This window comes from Lepidochelys kempii, chromosome 7, assembly GCF_965140265.1.
Source record: "Lepidochelys kempii isolate rLepKem1 chromosome 7, rLepKem1.hap2, whole genome shotgun sequence".
Taxonomy (NCBI): domain Eukaryota; kingdom Metazoa; phylum Chordata; order Testudines; family Cheloniidae; genus Lepidochelys; species Lepidochelys kempii.
Window position 1 is genome coordinate 69434969 of NC_133262.1, and position 20728 is coordinate 69455696.

Consider the following 20728-nt stretch of genomic DNA (forward strand, 5'->3'; position numbering starts at 1 on the left):
TGACGATGATGATCGGGGTGGCACACCCTCCTGAGACTGGTTAGGGATATTAGACTAGGAAATATAGTGCAAACTAGTTTCCTCTCTTATTGGAGATCAATTCTCCGAGGGAGCTGCCAGCGTAACTGTTACTTTTAGCCATGACATCGCTCTGAATCCAACAACACTGCACCACGGGGAGTGCCCTGCTGCAGAACGGGAACCGGCTCAGCAGCAGTTGTGCTGTCACCTGTGCCTCCCTTTGCCCTGAGGTTTCTCTGCTTATTCAAGGCCATTCTGGAATTTGCTGCTGTTTTGTTGTTGTTGTGGGGTTTTGTTTTTGTTTTTATCTCCTTGCAGTAAAGTTCATGCAAGTGGTCTCTCATTGTTCACCTTGCCTTTTCATTCCTCCCCTCCCCTTCTTCACTTGACACCTGTTGCTGTCTTCAGTGGGTGAGATGCCCAGGGAATTCTGTCATCGGTTAGAGAAGGGGAGCAGAGCATGTATGTGAAAGAGGGACAGAAGAAGACGACTGCAAATCTCCCCCAGGCAGGCAGCCGTTGGGAGAGTTCTCTTGGTTTGGGTTGCTTTGTGGAGTGTTGCAGGTGCGATTTTTGGGGGCTGTTGTGAGTGCTGTGGGGGGTTTTGTGAGTCGCCATGCTGCAACAAATTTTGCGTGATATGTACATTGACCCTGAGCTCCTGGCAGAACTGAATGAAGAGCAGAAGCACATCCTGTTCTACAAAATGAGGGAAGAGCAGCTGAGGCGCTGGAGGGAAAGGGAGGACAAAGAACAAAGAGAGGAAGCTGCACTGAAAAGGACCATGAGACTCAAGCAAGGTAAACTTTTGTGGACGTGGGCTGAGACGGTCCTATGTGATATAGAGGAACAAGGTAGACTGTAAGGCACTCTATAAATGGAAGAGACCGCTTGGGGTAGTGTTGCCAAGTGGCTAGAACAGGGGAATGGGTGGAAACTTGGCTCCACCTCTCTGCCCTCCATTCACTGGCCAGAGAACCAGCCAGGGTGGGTAGTCCTATTGCTGCGACAGACCAGCAGTAATTTATTATTTGAAAAAGGCGGAACCAAGGGAGGAAATTTCCATTCATTTATTGCCCTGAAGCACAATGCCTCCCAGTGCTATTGCTGTGGCAGAGCAGTTTAAGCACTACCTGCTGCTCAGGGGGGTGCCGATGGTCATAACCTAGCCTTTAATCTGTCTGTCCAAAATTTTCAAAAGTGCGTAATGATGATTGGGTGTCTGGTTTCCAGAAACGGATGGGTGTTGAGAGAATTCATGTTTGTAACCTTAGATGGAAACTTCTGTAGGATTGCAGAATCCTGGACTTACCCCCAAAAGTTCTTGTGTGTCAAGACAAAGGATACAGTATTGTCATTTCTGTGCAAAGGTGTGATCGTGGGTTACATGTAACTTTTTCAATGTGCATGAACAGTGATCTTTGGCTGAGCTCAATCTTTTTCTCCACAACCCATCACCCCTTGCCAGTATGGAAGGTTTATCCATCATTGTAGGGATTCAGAAAATATGTTAAGGCTCACAATTAATTGGACAAAGCCAAAGCTCAGAATAAGTCTTTTCTTCAGTCACTAATTAGCCAGCTCTGTGCTTAACTATTGCAGAATTCCAAGATGAGCATATATGAGCTGCTTACGTTAAGACACAACTGAGGTACAAGTCTTGGTTCTGGGTACTAGACATAAGTGTAGGTTTCAGGGCTTACCCGAGCGCTTACTTTGTGCTTTAAGTAGCTTATGGCTTGTTCTTGCATGGTGCTGAGTATATCCCTATGGATGCTTTATACCTTTCAGGCTGGGTCTTTACCCTGATTGTATCCTTTACTCATAACTGATCCTGTAGACTCACTGGAACAATTGCAGGATCAGGCCCTCTAAAAATGACAGGATGTTAACGTACAAAGGTATTATTAAAGCAAAATCCAGTGGGGAGTGCAGATACACTAATATCCTATGGATTAGCAGCAAATGGGCTAAAATTGTCCCTACACTGTTATTAACATGAGGGCTTGGAGGATGCTATTTTACTTAATTTGCTATTTGCCTCCTGATCACGTTCTTAAACACACTGTAAAGGGGCTTCTCCTACAAAAGATCACCTCCATACTGCTTCTTTCATATAGCACACAAAGCTTGTTTACTTTGATTTGTAGCTGAGGAAAATATTATAAATGCAATTCAGACCCACAGACCAAAACAATATTATAGTGTCAAGATAATCTGCATTACACTCATTCTCTGAGGAAGACTGATGCAGGAAAATCTAACGGCAAAACTATTTATATGACAATTTGTCATGCTGACATCTAAATTTCCATATATAAATTATATATTAAACCTATTCAGCATTGTAGTGCAGGAGACTATTTTCTAGGTAACTAATTTTCTGATTTACAAAGAATAAGAAAAAAAGAGGGAGAAAAGCAAAAAAGGAACCTACAGATCATGTCTGTGCATGGATGTGCACATGCATATGCAGAGTAAAGCTACACAGTGACCCAGCTCCAGTTTACACTCCTTGTCCCAAATCACCAGCATAAGATATCTTGATGGTTTTCCAGAAAATGTTCTTTCACCTTTTGCTCAAGACTTATTCCACTGGGCAACCAGTTTTGCTGGTTCCTTGAGTATTGTAATAAATGTCAGGCATGTAGGAGTGCTGGACTTTCAAAAGGAAGGAAGGGGAATGGGACTGAATGGGAGGTAGGAGCCTAACTCCCTTAAATTCCTCTGAAAATGTGGGGGGTGTTTCATTTTTCTATTTTTGTCTCAGTCAGCTGACATAGGTAAGGGTGTAGTCCTTTAATATGCTAGTCCCTTTGTTAACTGTTCAAACTCACATGAATTGGGTTTATTTGATTTAGTTGGGGATTGGTACTGCTTTGAGCAGGGGGTTGGACTAGATGACCTCCTGAGGTCCCTTCCAGCCCTGATATTCTGTGATTCTGTTAGGAGGCAATGCAGACTAGAGTCTAGGGCTCTGGAGACCTGGGTTCTATTCCTGGCTTTGCTGCTGGTTGACCTTGGGCAGGTCGTTTTCTCTGAGCCTCACTTTCCCCATCTGTAAAATGGGGATAATGATACAGACATGCTTGGCGATTTTTGGATTAAAAAGTGCTAAGTAGTATTATTATGCAGATCTGTAATATAATGTCAATGGTCTCCCCTAGAAGCTGGCTTCTTGCAGTTCAACCAGAAATGATGGGCCTGATGCAGGAATTACTGGGTGGAATTCTATAGTCTGTGTTTATGCAGGAGCTCAGACTAGATGATCTAGTGGTCCTTTCTGGCCTTAAAATCTATGAGTGTATGACTCTTTCCCAACACACATTCTGGAACGTATTGAATTCTTTGGATCACATTGTGTAGCAATTTGAAGTCCTCTTCATGCTCTCAATGGAATGTAAAGGAGGATTCCTATACTTGGGACCTGCTCTATATAGTAGTATGGGGGATTTCTTCCTCTTCGATCAGCTTCTAGGAAACTTGGAAGCGCCACAACCACCTCCTTCAGTTCCCTGTCAGACTGAACAATTTGGGTTGCTTCATCTGCTTCCTTTGCCAAAAGTCTGATTCTCTATCCCAGGACACTGGTTTTATGCTAGTGTTAATCTCTTGAAGTCAGTGGAACTATACTGGTATAAAGCCAGTGTAACAGAGTTGAGAATCAGGCCCTAGCTTTTCTCGGATGCCATGTAGTTAGTTTGACACCTAGAAGAGCCGTGAGAAATGGGTCTTGAATTCCCTGGCCTTTTGGCCTGACATGAGTCAGGATTACAAAGGTTTACACTGCACACACATTAAAAGCACGTAGGGAGAAAATTAGAAAGGCCAAGGCACAAAACAAGATTAAACTAGCTAGGGACCTAAAGGGTAACAAGAAAACTTTTTAGATACAGTAGAAGCAAGAGGAAGACCAGTGACAAGGTTGGTCCATAGCTCAATAAGGAGGGAAAGACAATAACAGAAAATATAGAAATGGATGAAGTATTTTTGTTTCAGTTTTTAATTTGTTTTCACCAAAAAGGTTAGCAGTGACTGGGGGACTAACCCAGTGAACATCAGTGTAAATGGGTAGGATCTGAGGCAAAAATAGGGAAAGAACAAGTTAATAATTACTTAGGCAAGTTAGATATTTTCAAGTTGGCAGGGCCTGACCTAAATACAGCTTAGAATTCTTAAGGAGCTGGCTGAAGAGATCTGTGAGCCATTAGCGATTATCTTTGAGATCTCATAAAGCACAGGAGAGATCACAGAGGACTGGAAAAGGGCAAATATAGTACCTGCCTATAAAAAGGGGAATAAAGACAACCCAGGGAATTATAGACTAGTCAGTTTAATTTTGGTACCCAAAAAAGATAATGGAGCATATAATCAAACAATCAATTTGTAAGCAACTTTGAATTAGAATTCAAAATGATCTTGATCAACTGGAGAAATGGTCTGAAATAAATACCCTGGGAGGTTGAGGCATCTCCATTATTCAAAGTTTTTAAGAACAGTTAGTTAGACGAATTTCTGTCAGGGATGGTCTAGATAATACTTAGGTCTGCCTCAGTTTGGAGAACTGGACTAGATGATTTATCAAGATCCCTTCCAGGCCTACGTTTCTATGCTTTCTGTTAGTATTTTTAGCTATATTACCAATACAGAAGCTAATCCTGGCAGTTTTCTACAATTTGGATTGTTATTTAGGAACTCTGTTTCTTGATAACTGTCTAATGGTGGGGGAAGGGAGGGGAAGATGAAATATATAAACACAAGCTAGCCTTAGCTAGCAGCCTTACCTTTTTGGGCTGGAATGTTGTAAGAGATTGTAGAACAAACAAGTTTGGGCCTATTAGTCAGTGCCGGTACAGAAAGCAGTTCTCCAGGAGGTGCTCTTAGTGACTGTGAGCTTGTACCTTCTAAACTAAGCCAACCAGACACTTGGGAAATAATTCACTGTAATAATTCAGAGCCCTCCCCACCTAGTGTCCCTTCTCTGGCCATTGGAGATATTTGCTAATAGCAGTTGCAGATGGGCCATATGCTATTGTAGGCAACCTCTTCATACCATCCCCTCCATAAACTTATCAAGCGCAGTCTTAAAATAAGATAAGGTGGTGTTTTGTTTTTTGTTTTTTTGCCCCTACTACTCCTCTGGAAACCTGTTCCAGAGCTTCGCTCCCCTGTGGTTAGAAATCTTTATGTAATTTCAAGTCTAAACTTATTGAAGACCAGTTTATAGCCATTTGTTCTTTTGCCAACATTGGCCCTTAACTTAAATAACTCCCTCCCTCTCTGATGTTTATCGCTCTGATCCTGTAGTGGGGTGGCTGCCCCACTCCTGCAGGCAGGGATTAAAAGCGGCCAAGGTAGGCTGATTGGGGAAGTAGCCACAACTGGGGCAGGCGAGACACCAGCCAGGAGGAGGCGCTCCGTATGCTGGAGAGCTAATTCCCAAGACGACCAGCAGGAGGCACCACACCGGTGAGTCATCGCTTCGCTACACGTGGGGGAGAATGTGGGCATAGACAGTCACCCCTGATACAAGGGGCAGGGCAAGGAGTGTGGACTATTGCCCAGATCTGAGAGTTGAGAAGGAGAAGGCTGGAGAAAACGGAGGACTACTACTGGAGGGCCTGAGTGGCCCGGCTCCCCGAGCAGCAAAGGGGACTGCTTCAGCTGCTGCGGGGGAGGGCACATGGACCTCATCGGGGGCCAGGCATCTGGGTCTGGAGGCTGGTGCCAGGGCCTAAAAACTGTTTTGCCTGTGGGTGACCGGGACACTATAAGCAGGAGTGCTCCTACCAGAATGGATAAAAGAGGCTCCACTTGGGGAAATGGGGAGCGGCCAGAGTTCCCCCTGTGAAGTCAACATGGGGGCTCCAAACTTGTTGGGCCTGTGGGGAGCCTGGGAACAGGAAGAGGGAGTGCTCCTACAGGACTCACCAGGGCCCAGGCTAGTCCTGAGGTGGCCAAAGGAAGGCACTGGATGTGCTTCCTGTGCCGCATGGGGGGCCAGGTAAGATTGTCTTGCCCCCAGAGAAAGAGAGGGAGGCCGAAAGATCGGGCTGGGTCTGAAACTGCCCCAAAGGAGGGGGTCGTAAAGACCAAGGCCCCAGAAGGGAGAGGATCTGGGACAGAGGGGCCCCAGATCAAGAAGGGAATCCACGCGGGGGTGAGACAGGCCACAGTGGAGATCTAAACATCAAGGGAAACCCACATGGGAGCTGAGCAGGCTACAGTGGGCACCTAAACCCTTCAGGAGGGAAGCAGGCTGCTCCAGAGAAGAGAGAGCCTGCAGCAAGAGAGAGACCTCCTGCGGGCCCAGCTAAGAGGGAAGCTGGGGAGATAGAGACACCCCCCCGGTGAGCAGTCTTAAGGGGGAGGGTGTGTAATGGAGCAGCTGCCCCACTCCTGCAGGCAGGGGTTAAAAGCGGCCAAGCTAGGCTGATTGGGGAAGCAACCACAGCTGGGGCCATGCCCAGTAATGCCACAGCTGGCCCTATAAAAGGGCTGTGAGCCAGAAGCTGGGGGGAAATCTCATTCTAGCCTTAGAGGGAGAAGGGTTAGCCACCTGAGAGAAGGTACCTGAAGGGGTACAGTGCTGGGGAAGGGCAAAGGGAGCTGGGGAGCTCCAGCCTGGTAAACCCCTAGGCTGCAGGCCTTGTTAAGAGCCCAGAAGGTACAGGGGCTGCAGAGGGAAAGCCTGAGGATAGGCAAAGGCAGTAGGTCCTAATCCCTTGCCAATGATGAGTGGCCATTGCAGTCTGCCCCAGTGAGTGGGGGCTAGATGATGACTGGCAGTAGCCACTGAGGCAAGGTAGGGATAGAGGGTTGAGGGTTCCCCTGGGAGGGGGGACCCAGATTGTGGGTTACTGCTGGGGGCAGAACCCTGAGGTAAAGGGGCACCGGGGTCTGGGAGGGACACGGGGGCCAGTGACAGGTGAGACAGCAGCCAGGAGGAGGTGCTCCATATTCTGGAGAGCTAATTCCTGAGATAACCAGCAGGAGGTGCCACACTGGTGAGTCATTGCTTTGCTACAGACCTATTTTTCTAGAGAGCAATTGTATCCCCCTGCAGCCTTAGTTTGATTGGTTGAAACAAGTCAAGCTCTTTAAGTCTCTTCTCGTAAGGTAGGTTCTCTATTCCTCTGATCATCCTAGTAGCCCTTCTTGGCACCTATTCCAGTTTGAATTCATCTTTCTTAACCATGGGAGATCAGAATTGCATGAAGTAATTCCAAATAAGGTCTTACCAATGCCTTGAATAATGGTAATAATGCTTCATTACCTGTACTGGAAATACCTCACCTGATGCATCCTAGGATTGCATTAGACTTTTTCATGGTTGCATCACTTTGGCAACTCATCATCCTCCTGTGATTGACCAATACACTCAGGTCTTTCTCCTCTTCTGTTTCCAACTGATATGTCCCCAGCTTATAGTAAACATTCTTGTGGTTAATCCTGAAGTTCATGACTTTTCACTATTAGATTTCATCCCATTGCTGTTGCTGTACTTCTCAAGGTTGTCCAAATTTTCTTGTATGATATCAAATCACCAACTAAGAAACGCAGGTTTTATGCAGTTCACTCAAAGCCTGAAAGAAACTGTATCCACATCTAGGAACCATGATTACAAAAGAGAAATACATTCATATATCAAGGAATAAGAAATGATTTATCTCTGAAAACATCCACAGGTGTAAGGAAAATGGCTGAGTTATAGCTTTTAAACAACAAACTATGTTGAATTTGTTAGAGAATCAGTGTGGCTTTTTCTTAAGGTTTTAGCGTGGTGTTGAATGCAGATTAGGCCATCTGATCTCCACTTTGTACAATGGACAAAGTCAACTGGATGTTCTGTTAAATTATGTTTTTAAAGGGGGTTACAATGCTCAGGCCGTCAAGCAAGCTGACTGAGTGGTTTAATAGTCTTATGTGCTTTCTAATGAATGTTCTAGGATTTTCTGTAGGGCTGGAGGAGATTATATTCTATTAGTAATCTCTAGTAGTTGTAACAGGACTACTCTAATACTCTGACTTCCCTATTAGCAGTTCTTGCTCAAGGAAGTAGCAAGACTGCAATATCAGGGCACATATTACAGTGCAGGATTGCGATGGTCTAACTGTGTGACTGAAGCTTGCACTATGCTAGTCACAACTGTGCATGACACAGGTCAGCAGTATTAGTCCTTTCCTTTCACGGGCACTACATTAATGAACTAGTTCACATTTATTTATATGTATAATTCGATATAATATGTATTTTATTAGGTGAGTGGATGGCAGAGACTTCTAGTAAGATGTCTTCTAATAAGAATGTAGCCAATTTCTGAGAGGTTAATGTTCTGGATCCAATTTATTTACAAACTCTTCCTAGGGTGGTTCTTGCAGGAGCATATTTCCTTCCATTGCAATACACAAAGCGTACAGTGCCAGGTTTCCTTTTTGTTGAGTGCTAATAGCACTAAAGGAAGTCACCTTGAAACTTCAAGATCCCTTTGGGCTTTGCTCAGGTTGACTGACAGCTTTGCCATTTGCACAGAAACATATTTATTTGATTAGGCAGCAGTCCTTTAACCATCTTGTCTGAATTGGGACTAAGTGAAGGACCCTGCCACTTTCGATGTAGACTTGGTGCTGTCTGAATACCAGCAATGAGATTTCAAAAACTCTTGAATTCAGCAGCTGAAGCTTTTGGGAGAGGAGAGAATATTGGTTTGCTGCTACTTTATTCTGACATTTATTTGTTGTGAGCTACAATTCATGAGGTTCAGTCAAGAATGGTTTGTACAGCTGCATTACTATTCTCTTATCCTTAACTAGCATAGCTGGGAATAGATTAGCTGGGCTTATTACAGTATGGCTGGAAATAACTCCTTTATCTAAAGGCTATTAATGTTAGAAAGTCACTGGATGAAAGCACTTCATGGTAAACAAATCCCTAGTATTGCAAGCTGGTAGTTGGAGGATACAACATCATAACTGTGTGTGCAAGAAAGTGTCAGCTGTTCTCCCTTCTACTTCCCCATGGTTGCTATAGAACAGGGGTGGGCAAACTTTTTGGCCTGAGGGCCACATCGGGTTTCGGAAATTGTATGGAGGGCTGGTTAGGGGATGGGGTCATGGCCCGGTCCCCACCTCTTATCTGCACCCCCCCGCGCTCCCTGTCCCCCACTGCCCCATCCAACCCCTCCTCTCATTCCTGACTACCCCCTTGGGACCCCTCCCTCCATTCAACCCCCTGTTCTTGTCCTGACCCCATCCACACTCCTGCCCTCTAACCACCACCCTGGACTCCCCTGCCCTCTATCCAACCCCCTCCACCCCCCTCTCCATACCCCCTTACTGTGCTGCCTGACGCACCGGTGGCTGGGGGTGCTACAGCCACCACGCAGCACAGAGCACCAGGTCAGGCCAGGCTCTGCCGTGGCACAGCCCCAGGAGCTCGCAGCCCAGAGCATTGCGCCGGTGGCAGAGCAAGCTGAGGCTGCGGGGGAGGGGAACAGCAGGGGAGGGGCTGGGGGCTAGCCTCCAGGGCCAGGAGCTTAGGGGCTGGGCAGGAGAGTCCCGTGGGCCAGATGTGGCCCACGGGCCATAGTTTGCCCACCTCTGCTATAGAAAATACCTTGGACACTATATTATGCACTGAACTCTCATTTGTCTGTATGCACCTAACTCCCATTGACTTCCCCGGGGGCCAGGCGCCTAAACATCTTTGAGGATCCTAGCTGAAGAGCCTGTTTTGGGTTTTTTGTGTGTGTTTTTTCCGCTTAGTAAGGCTGCTTTATATACTTTGGCTGCCTTGGAAGTGTAAAGGGGCTTGAAAGTGTCATAGAATCATAGAATATCAGGGTTGGAAGGGACCCCAGAAGGTCATCTAAACCAACCCCCTGCTTGAAGCAGGACCAATTCCCAGTTAAATCATCCCAGCCAGGGCTTTGTCAAGCCTGACCTTAAAAACCTCTAAGGAAGGAGATTCTACCACCTCCCTAGGTAACGCATTCCAGTGTTTCACCACCCTCTTAGTGAAAAAGTTTTTCCTAATATCCAATCTAAACCTCCCCCACTGCAACTTGAGACCATTACTCCTCGTTCTGTCATCTGCTACCATTGAGAACAGTCTAGAGCCATCCTCTTTGGAACCCCCTTTCAGGTAGTTGAAAGCAGCTATCAAATCCCCCCTCATTCTTCTCTTCTGCAGGCTAAACAATCCCAGCTCCCTCAGCCTCTCCTCATAAGTCATGTGTTCCAGACCCCTAATCATTTTTGTTGCCCTTCGCTGGACTCTTTCCAATTTATCCACATCCTTCTTGTAGTGTGGGGCCCAAAACTGGACACAGTACTCCAGATGAGGCCTCACCAATGTCGAATAGAGGGGAAAGATCACGTCCCTCGATCTGCTCGCTATGCCCCTACTTATACATCCCAAAATGCTATTGGCCTTCTTGGCAACAAGGGCACACTGCTGACTCATATCCAGCTTCTCGTCCACTGTCACCCCTAGGTCCTTTTCCGCAGAACTGCTGCCTAGCCATTCGGTCCCTAGTCTGTAGCTGTGCATTGGGTTCTTCCGTCCTAAGTGCAGGACCCTGCACTTATCCTTATTGAATCTCATCAGATTTCTTTTGGCCCAATCCTCCAATTTGTCTAGGTCCTTCTGTATCCTATCCCTGCCCTCCAGCGTATCTACCACTCCTCCCAGTTTAGTATCATCCGCAAATTTGCTGAGAGTGCAATCCACACCATCCTCCAGATCATTTATGAAGATATTGAACAAAACCGGCCCCAGGACCGACCCTTGGGGCACTCCACTTGATACCGGCTGCCAACTAGACATCATAAATGTAATGATCTAAGATCTGATCTACCCATAAGGCAACTGCTTTGAATTCAAGATCAGACCAGAGCCCCTTTAAAAATTTTTAGCAGCATTCAGAACCAAAATCAGCTGAGAACTATTTCAATTTCCAGTTGAGATTTCTCAATAGGAACTTGATCCAACACGCATTGAAGTCAATGGCAAGATTTCCTTTGGCTTCAATGGAAGTTGGATCAGCCCTTAGATTTCCATAATAAGGGGTTGAAATCTCATGAGACTAGTTTGAGATTTTGCTGCAGTAAGATTTTAACCTGCACACTTATTCATCCTTAAATTCAAACCCTTGTCTGAACCTAACTCCTATCTTGAACTAAACCAAAATGTCTTAGCATGTATTTAATACATGCATGCCATAGATACTAACTTGTTGCAAAACACACAAGAAATAAAATTCAGCTATCTTCAGCAATGCCAAAAACAAAACCTGTTGAGGTCACACTTGCATTAGTAAGAAATAATCCCATTGGATTTCACAGTACTACTGAATTATTGGGTTGCTAATTGATGTTCAGTGATTGCTGGGTATTTGTCATGCATTTAACATAAGGCATTTCTAGAGCTGGAAGTTTAAATCTAGCCTTTAACCCCAAAAGGTTGGCTGCCATTCATGGGATAAATGTATCCTTGGATATTTACCAGCATGTGATATTATGAATTTTTGTACTTTGGAGACATTATCTCAGTGCAGCTGTGGGTCGGAGGAATTAAACAGAGGCTTTTTAAACTATCTTTTTGCTTCTCTGATCCTGGGGTCACCAGGATCCATAATAGCCTCCACTAGAACCTAGATATGTGTCAGCTGGATCAGCCAAAATGCTGCGCTCCTTGGTCTCAACCCTTCCTTCCCAACATGTCCACAGCACAGAGTGGGAGTGACCTAGTGCCAACTATGTTACACTAATAAAAATGATACCAACAGGATCTTGTAAGAGGGACAAGGCAAATTGCCACATTTATTGTAAATACAACAAAATATTCCTATATGCAATTTCTATATAGATCCATTCACACACAGACATTCACACACAGGTTCTACATAAAGGTTGTTATAGTTACCAGCCTAGATGTTGCTCGTGCCCAGTCACTGGCCAGGACATAAGAGTGGAGCCGAGTTGTTGTCAGATGTGCATCCGATGCTCCTGGAGGGTGGTCGTAGAACTAGACTCAAAGAACACAGTCCCTGGATCCAATTTTTATGTCTCCGGTTCAATACGAGTCTATGGAAATTGTAAATTCAGCATGATGAAGCAACTGAGATGACCATCAACCAGCAGGTGGTACATCCATGACAGCTCCATGATGGCTAGGTGTTATCATCTTGTTCTTCCTTGATGCGTTTTTGGATGGATTCCAGTTGCCCTCCGGGGGTCATCCAGTTATCTCCACTTTGCATAGTCTTCAGCCCATCGATATCCAGGTTGAAATTCTTAGGATTAGGCTGGCACCATTTACTAACCAATTATTTCCCTGCTTCAGGCTCTCAATTCCATGCACTTATCATTCATTCTTTTACAACACAATGACAACACAATCTCTGACTCTTGATTTATTTAACAAGTTTTATCCCACTATCTATTTTTCCCTCTTTGGATACCAAGATTTACATAGGCATGACCAGGGGCCCTCGTGGGGGAAGAGCATCAGGGTGTTTTAAATAACAGCATTGTTTCCTCAAAGTTCTTATCACTTTCCAGCACAGACTTTGTCCTGTACCGGCCTGAAATAATTAGCACTTTGGCCTTGCATTTGTTACAGAGTGAAATTCAACAGCATGGAACTGATGTTTATACCTTTTTACAATACCTATATACTCTTTTGTCTATCTTTATTTCTACTACATAATTATAATTCTATCATACTTTGAGGGCGACCCAACAACTATGCTGCTTTTATTCCACCAGAGGATTCTCCTACATCTGGGGAATCCTCAGTTGTCCCCTTCTCTGAAGCATCTGACACTGGCTGCTGTCAAACAGGATTTTGCACTAGATGAACCACGGTTATGTTTATGGAAATTGCTATGTACCTGTGTCTCTGTTTGCTGCAGTCTGTTGCTAGGACTAACTGGACACTGCAATGTGCAGGCAGGCTTTCTTATAAATGTGAACAGTCTGGCTATTAACCCTCTGGAAACAAGATGAGGCTGTAACTGTCTGTAAGCTCATGAATACTTGATGTGGAAAGAGAACAATACTGCAGCAAAGCACAGAATGGTATTTACCAAAGCAAATTCAATATTTCTCCCCAATCTCTCCTTTTCTTACATAAATGACAGACTATTTATGGCCTGAAAGGGACTGCATTTTGTTACACAGGGATTCTAGGGGTTGGGAGGTACAGAGAAGTTCTGTTTGTTAGTGTACATTATCTGGCATCAAATAGGATAGGTAAGATCTTTGATACCTTCTGATGGCTCCAAGTCACAAACTGCCTCCTTCTGTCATTCATTTTCCATAGGGTAACATCTGCTCACCTTCAAAGAAGGGTGGAACTGGCACCAGAAACTGCATTGGTTTGTTTTTTCTTTTAAGAAGATGAAAGTGAAGGATCAACTGGATAATACTTGACATGGATGAATTCAAAACATTCCACTTTGTACTTTCAAATATTCTTAAATGATTTGTACAGACAGTTCCAAGTATAGTGGATGGGCTTTCTAAAGCACAGGTGTTACAGGTGGACAATATGCCTGTGTAAATCCTGGATATAATCTCCCAGTAGAAAGTATGTGTATCTAATATGAAAGTGATATTACAATGAACCATAGCCAGAGGGCGAGTAAGATGTCTGAGTCATGTTGGAGACCAAATTAAAAATACTATGCACTTTTTTGTGTTTCCTTAAGGGAGTATATTTGTAGTGTGGAAAACATGAAAATGTAGCATGTGAACAACCTTCCTCACCCCTTTTTTTGCCTTTTTGTGTGCATTCTATACCTATTTGACAGTAAAGGAGCAAACACTCCACCTCCTCTTATTTCATCCTGCAGGGATATACCACAGCATAATTATTTCCATGGTAACAGGCAGTAATTCCATAAATAAAGGATTGAGTTCACTGCATGATCAGGACACAGCAGAAAAATCTGAGCTATAAAGATCTGATGCTCAGAGGTGCTGAGACACAATAATTCCCATTGATGTATTAATACAATGCATTTAAATTCCCTCCTTTTTTAAAAAGGAAGCAAAACTGCAAACACTGAATGGGAGTTAGAATTTTTTCTCTCTCAAATTGATTTTTAAAAAAGCATGTGTTTGAAGCTGCGCCAAGCTTTGGAATGTAATCTTGGCAGAGATGGATTAATGGTCAGTGCAGGTGTGGAAGACAAATGGAATTTATCCCAGTGGCTCCATAACTTATTGCATGGCTGTTTTTTCACAAGAATATTGCAATCAGATAATTGAGCTGTGTATTTTAACAGAAGCAACCACTGAAATTCTTGTTGCAAAAGTGTTTCTATATCACCCGCAGTCACTCAGAACTGTCTGTCTAAAAGTGAATGTTGCTGACAATATTTTCTAGGTGTATTTCCCCCTTTAGAGTTTGCCAGCTCCTGAGATGCCAGACTGAGCCTACAAGAGCTGCAACAGTAATGGCTCGAGAGCCTCTGGAGAGCATTTCCCAGCCTGCTTAGAACCTGGGCTGGGACAGAATAGAGGGAAACTCCTTCCTATTGACTTTTGCAGGCTTCTGGTGAGGTGATTTATACAGATAGTTTGCTGGCCCAGTGATGAGTCAGAACTGTTAACACGCTTTCTCACTTGCACACAAACACCAGTGGGAGGGGACAGCCTGACCCATTTAGAAAGGGTCTTGGTTTAGTTTCACTTTTGCCTCTTCTGAGTTTGGGAGGCAAAAGCATAGGTGTACAGCCCAGGGAGTCTCTGCTTAGCTCACAATTTCCACAAAAGGAGACTTTTAGAACTGCTGTGGGGTCTAACACCTGGGTCAGGTAGCTCCAGCTCTGCAGGCACCAGTGGTCAGAAAACCAACCTGGTGCCAGCTACCTAAAGCCAGCCAATACCTCCACAGGACTCTAGACCAGGAGGCCAGGAAAGGACTCTGTCCCACCCATTGGTGAAAACTCTCTAAGGGAGTCTGTTATGGGTTTTTTTTCAAGCCAGTGAATGTTTGCAGTGTTGCTATACTCATCTCTAGACTCCTCCTCAGCAATCCATCTTCCTGGGAAAGTGCCAGGGAGCAAGCTGGGGACAGGGGTTTACTTATGAATATTGGGAGGTGGGGAATTTGTTGTTAGCTTTTTAGTTATGCTTCACCCTTTCCTTCTCTACTGGGGACAGGAAAAAGAAAAGGCTCTAAAGTCCCCCTTTGTATACTATTGTTTTTGGGTGTGACATTTCATTTGCTGGGGTTTGTATTGTATTCCATTTCTTGAATACTGGGTTATACTCCTTGGGGGAAAAATAGCTAATACCACTAATTTTAAGAAGGGACAGCACCCCTTGTATCCCAGGCACAAGGAAGAATCACCTTAGGTGGAGGCACCAGGCATCACAACCCAGGACCCAACACATGTGAGGAGCGGGGAGAAGCCACTCTGATTAGTAGGAGGAGGCTTGAGCCATGCTTTGGGAGAGGGAGCTACATAGGCTTGGTACAAAGAAAGATGATTGTGTATTGGGAGTGTGGGTGGATGTATGTGTCTTCTCATTTTCTTTAGTTGTTAAAGCTTAGGGGGAAATAGTTCGGCCAATTTTAAAAACAAGAACAGTAGAAAAACTATAAACTCTTCCTATTATAACAAAACGGTAGGGCCAACAAGTTCAGAGTTGGTAGAGGAAATCTCCCTACCATCTATGAATGTGCTGGTGAATTTATTTTTTAATTTGGCCAAATGATGACTTGTAAATTCAGTTTATGCTGTATTTTGACCTAGCTTTTTTCACTAAGTTAGGAAAGTGTACAGCTAAGGATGTCTCTAACTAAGCTTTTGACTGCTTAATGCTGGGAGTTGGACAACAGGGGATGGATCACTTGCTAGTTGCCCTGTTCTTTTCATTCCCTTTGGCGTGTCTGGCATTGGCCACTGGGCTAGACTAACTGTTGGTCTGATGCCATATGGCCGTTATGTTATGTTAAGACCATGTTGCATGTGTCTGAGGGGAAAACTTAGTTGTGTCCTTCAAAGAGTACTGATATTTATTGGCCATAAAACAAAAAAAGGCAGCTCTGGAGTCACTAAGGTACATGGCACCTTCCAGTGGTAAATGGCCAAATTGGTTCACATTGAATTTAATTCAGTTGCATGTACAACTTCAATTCTGTCCCCTTGTGCACAAGTATTGTAATAAAGCCTTCAATTACAGATCACATTTTGTTGTCTGTCTTGAGATGCATGAGCTATTTTCCCCCCCACCCCATGTTAGAAACACACTTATACGTAGAGGTGGGTGAATAATATTCACTGAATTCCTTGTTTCATATCCAAAAAACCAAAGTCTAATAATGTAGATCTGCTCAGGGCTAGTTATAAGCCCTAGTATGGCACAGGACTAAGAGAATGAAAAACAACCTGGCTAGCAAAAATACTTTCACTCTTGGACAGATTTGTGAAAATATAGGAACCCCATATTTACTTGATTAAAATAAGCAAGGAAACGAAAAGTAAGAATTCTTTACTCATTCTCTGTGTTCCACTTGCATCTTCCCAACCTTTGTGGACAAACCATGCCTATTCAGTTGTGTTTATAATGTTATTGGAAGTTGTCAGATGATGCTATGGCAGATGGTGTTGCTAGCTCTGTTAATCTGAATGTATAAGCAGTTAAGAAAAATGCTTATCAGCTGTGTTGCAGTTCTTTGTGGAAGCTGAGTATCTCTTTTTCTATCTGTCTTTCTGTCTCTTTCTTTCTCCAACTGGAATAAATACTTTGAGTTGTGGTCTATAGATTAAACCCACGCTATTAAACAAAACATTACACGGTGCCAATAGATTAGAGCACTTGAGGCTACATCTATGCTACACCCCACCAATGGAGGCAGGTAGAATATGTGTAGCTACATGCCTAAGCACAGAGCAGGCTGCAGCCATGTTGTGGCATGTAGCTATATGTGTCAGTGACAGGCTCTGGCAGTGGGGAAAGGATTCAGTAGCAGGGAGCTGTCAGAGGCTTTTCCTGTAGCAGGAGCCTTTCCATGCTGTGGGGGAAGGACTCCAGCAGCAGGACACTACACTGTTACTTTTAGCAGTGTAGGTAGGGAGGCATACCTTGGGTAAGTAGAGAGCCATGTAGGTGTAACCCCCCCCCCCCTTTCCTTCCTGGGTTACTTGGGAGCAGGCAACACTCACCTGTGTGCCTGGGCACCTGATGATGTTGACATTAAAGGGGATCCTGGGGATCCCAGTAGTGGTGATGGATAGGTGGGAATCCTGTCTACTCCTCTGATGCAGTCCCTTTACTCCCAAAGGAATTTAAAATTGGTAGTGCCTCCACCTAGCGGGCTCCTGTACCCACTCAATGGCATCTCCGGGGAACCTCCAGGAATAGACCTATTCTAATAATAATCTGTGGCATGGGATCTAACTCAAAAATACTAGTTATAAATAGTATACATCCAATATGCTTAAATTAAGTTAGTTAACACCTTTACTTAACAAGTTAAAGAAACAGGGTAGAGCAGACTAAGATTAAATGTCACTACTAATTTAATTCCACAGGGGCAGCTGAATAAAATCAATTAACAAATATAGTACACAGGAATAAATGAAACTCATCTAACTGGCATTTACACTGCCACCATTTACTCCAGCTCAGAGTGTACACTTCTCTGGATTTCAGAGTCCTAGATACTTGCTTGTGTGGGCATGCTTGAAGATGTGACACTGGAGAGAGCAATCTGTTGGTTCTGTGTATCAGTCCAGCCAAGGCAATAAGTTGCACAACCCCTGACGATTGGAGTTGGCCCCACCAAATGTCTGCAGCTCTGGGTCCTGGTTCAAGGGGAAGATCACCCTGCCTTGCCTCAGACAAGGCCTGGTCTAAACCTTAGGTCGATGTAAGCTGCCTTAAGTTGACCTGTTAATGTATCTGTCCACACTATCAGGTCCTTTACATTGACTTAAGTCACCTCTGATGTCAACTTCTGTAATCCACCTCTGGGAGAGGCATAGTCCTTAGTTTGATTTTCATGAGCCGACTGCGAGTTAGTGCAGACGCAGCATTGTGTAATTCAACTTAATTGGCCTCCAGGTGATGGATGTCCCACAAAGCTCATCTGTGACCGCTCCAGAGACCATTCTCAACTCTGCTGCACTGCACCCAGGTACACAGGAAATAGCCCCTCCCTTGCTAAGCCCTGGGAAGTTTTGAATTCCCATTTTTCGTTTGATCAGCACTGGGAGCATGCCAGCTTGAGCACAGCTGATCATGGAGGCTACACACCCCTAACACACTCCAGCCTGGCCTGTGCAGGAAGTGGTGGATCTCATTGTTGTGTGGGGAGAAGAGTCTGTGCGGACAGAGTTCCGATCCAGCAGAAGAAACACTGACCTCTATGCAAAGATTGCTCGTGCAATGGGGGAGAAGGGCTACACGAGGGGGAGACAGCAGTGCCGTGTGAAAATAAAAACTTCACCAAACATACCAGAAGGCAACAGAGGCAAACAGTCATTCTGGTGCTGAACCCCACACATGCTGGTTCTACAACGAGCTACATGCAATTCTCAAGGGGTGAGCCTACCAGCACCCCCACAAGCAATGTGGACATCTCACAGGGGTGTGTGTGTCTAGAGACAACAAGGAGGATTATATGGAGGAGGATAATGGGAAAACTGGCAAGCAGTGGATCCATTCTCCCCAAGAGCCAGGAAATATTTTTAACCCTGGAGCCCTGTGGGTCGCAGAACATCATGGTGGCTGCCTGTGATGCCAGGGAAGGCACCTCTGGTGAGAATACAGTTAAAATGAAAGTCCAGTTAAACTTTAGCGGGCACACACATTCAGTGGTATTGCATGTTTACTGGGAAGAAAAAGCGAGGTGCTGTGGCTCTCTGCTTACAAGAGGCCACTCTAGCTATGCAGAGGTGGCCCCCAGAAAAGACTGTTTCGGTGGACTGGGATAGCCTGGGAATCCTCCATGGATATCACTAGGAAACTTTCATGGAGGTACTCTGCAATCCTTTGCAGAAGGTTCTGGGCAGGGCAGTCTTATTTCTTCCACCATGGTAGGACACTTTCCCACGCAACTCCTGAATTAATTCTGCTGGCATCATTGCAGTACACAGCATAGCAGCATAAGGACTAGGTCTATTCCCAGATGTTTGCAGCATCTCCTTTCTTTCCGCCTCTCTTACCCTCAGGAGACTGATATCACATAGGGCCGCCTAGGGGAAATGGGGGAATTTCTCATTTAAAAGTGTTCTTACATTGGGGGGGGGGAGGGCATGTAGACCCTCCCAGCTCCCCACATTCCAGATTGCCAAACCACGCGGCCACTAATGTGCCTTTACTATGCTTGGCATGGGTCAGCAAGTAGTTTAAAGTGGCTGATAAGTAACTGGGGCCCCACATGAGAGATTCTGCAATTTGGGAGTAAAAACATTCCCTCCTCCGCCCCCTTCGTAAACAGCTTCCCGTGGTGCTATGGGGAAGGGCCATTCTTCAACTAGTTACCTGTGCTCCCGACATGAGCCTGCCATAAACTTCATTAAAAGTGCAGTCACCCATGACCTGGAGGGGCCTACTCACCATGGAGCAGCAAAACAGCACAGTGAACGGTTATGGATTCTGATTGTTGTTGCACCTTGCTTGCACCTAATGTAATGTAATACCTTTCATAAGGTATTTTATGAAAATGGCCTTGCTCTGGAAATGTTTTATTCACGTACAATGGCTCCTTTATTTTTCCCCAACTGACAGCTGGAAATGTGTCCTTTGGTGGGTCATCAATACCTGAAAGCATCCTTTTGGTGATTAGGAGGAGAAGAGAGGACATGTTCACCGAGATAATGAATGCCTTCGGGACAACTGATGCAGAGCTGAGAGCGTGGAGGTTTTCACTGTCCGAGAAGTTTGACATGGACATGGAGAGCAGGAAAGCTTCCAATGAGCAAGAGCGTACGGTGCAGGATGAGATGCTTCAGATTATGAGGGACCAAGCAGACATGTTTGGGCAGCTGGTTGAACTGCAGGAACAGAAGCAGGAAGATAGACTCCCTCTGCAGAACCCGGTGGACAGCTAGCCGCACAGAATCCTCCCACAAATGTTCTATTAGGCATGGGCGAAAAGTCCCTTATCCCTTTCACTTAACGGGGATGGGTGTGGGGAGGGTACAAGCCACAGAAGGTGCCCATTCACAGACCTTTAATGGTCTGGAATGCAGTCTTATGTTACACAGTTGAAAATGTTTCTCCCGTTCCAACTTTACAGCCCCTTTTCCCTAAGGTTACCTTTTCTTTCCATTCTCCCTCCCTTAGATTTTGTTTTTTTTAAAAAAGTAAATGGATTTGAGAAATAAATCTTCTTTATTGAGTAGAAGCAGTGGTCTTCGGGATGCGGGTTGACTTTACAGGGATAGTGATACAAGCCAGGTGAAGGTCTGGGAAAGCACAATGCAGACAAGCAGTTCACATTACTGTGACTCATTACTGAAATGGGTTTTCAGAGCCTTGGGGATATGCAGTGCCCCTTGCTGTGCACTTCTTATTGCCCTGCTGTCTGGCTGCTCGAAAATGGCTGCCACACTATCTGTTTCAACTGCCCACCCCTGCAGAAAATATTCTCCCTTTTTTCCCCCACAGATATTATGGAACAGGCAGTTATAACCATGGGGATGTTCTCCTCACTAAGCCCCAACCTTGTTATTCAACTTCT

At 44.9% G+C, this 20728-nt stretch overlaps 1 protein-coding gene across 2 annotated transcripts in view; it reads left to right on the forward strand.

Annotated features, from left to right (window-relative positions):
• The first annotated feature begins 637 nt into the window (after window positions 1–637).
• SH2D4B (SH2 domain containing 4B) overlaps window positions 638–20728 on the forward strand; it is a 106538-nt gene continuing 86447 nt past the window's right edge. The window contains exons 1-2 of one of the 2 annotated variants that reach the window (XM_073353288.1): window positions 638–787; window positions 6135–6169. In XM_073353288.1, the coding sequence (XP_073209389.1) occupies window positions 638–787; window positions 6135–6169 (185 nt within the window). Of the gene's footprint in view, window positions 822–6134; window positions 6170–20728 lie in introns of both variants that reach the window. The other variant, XM_073353287.1, reaches the window with a different exon arrangement.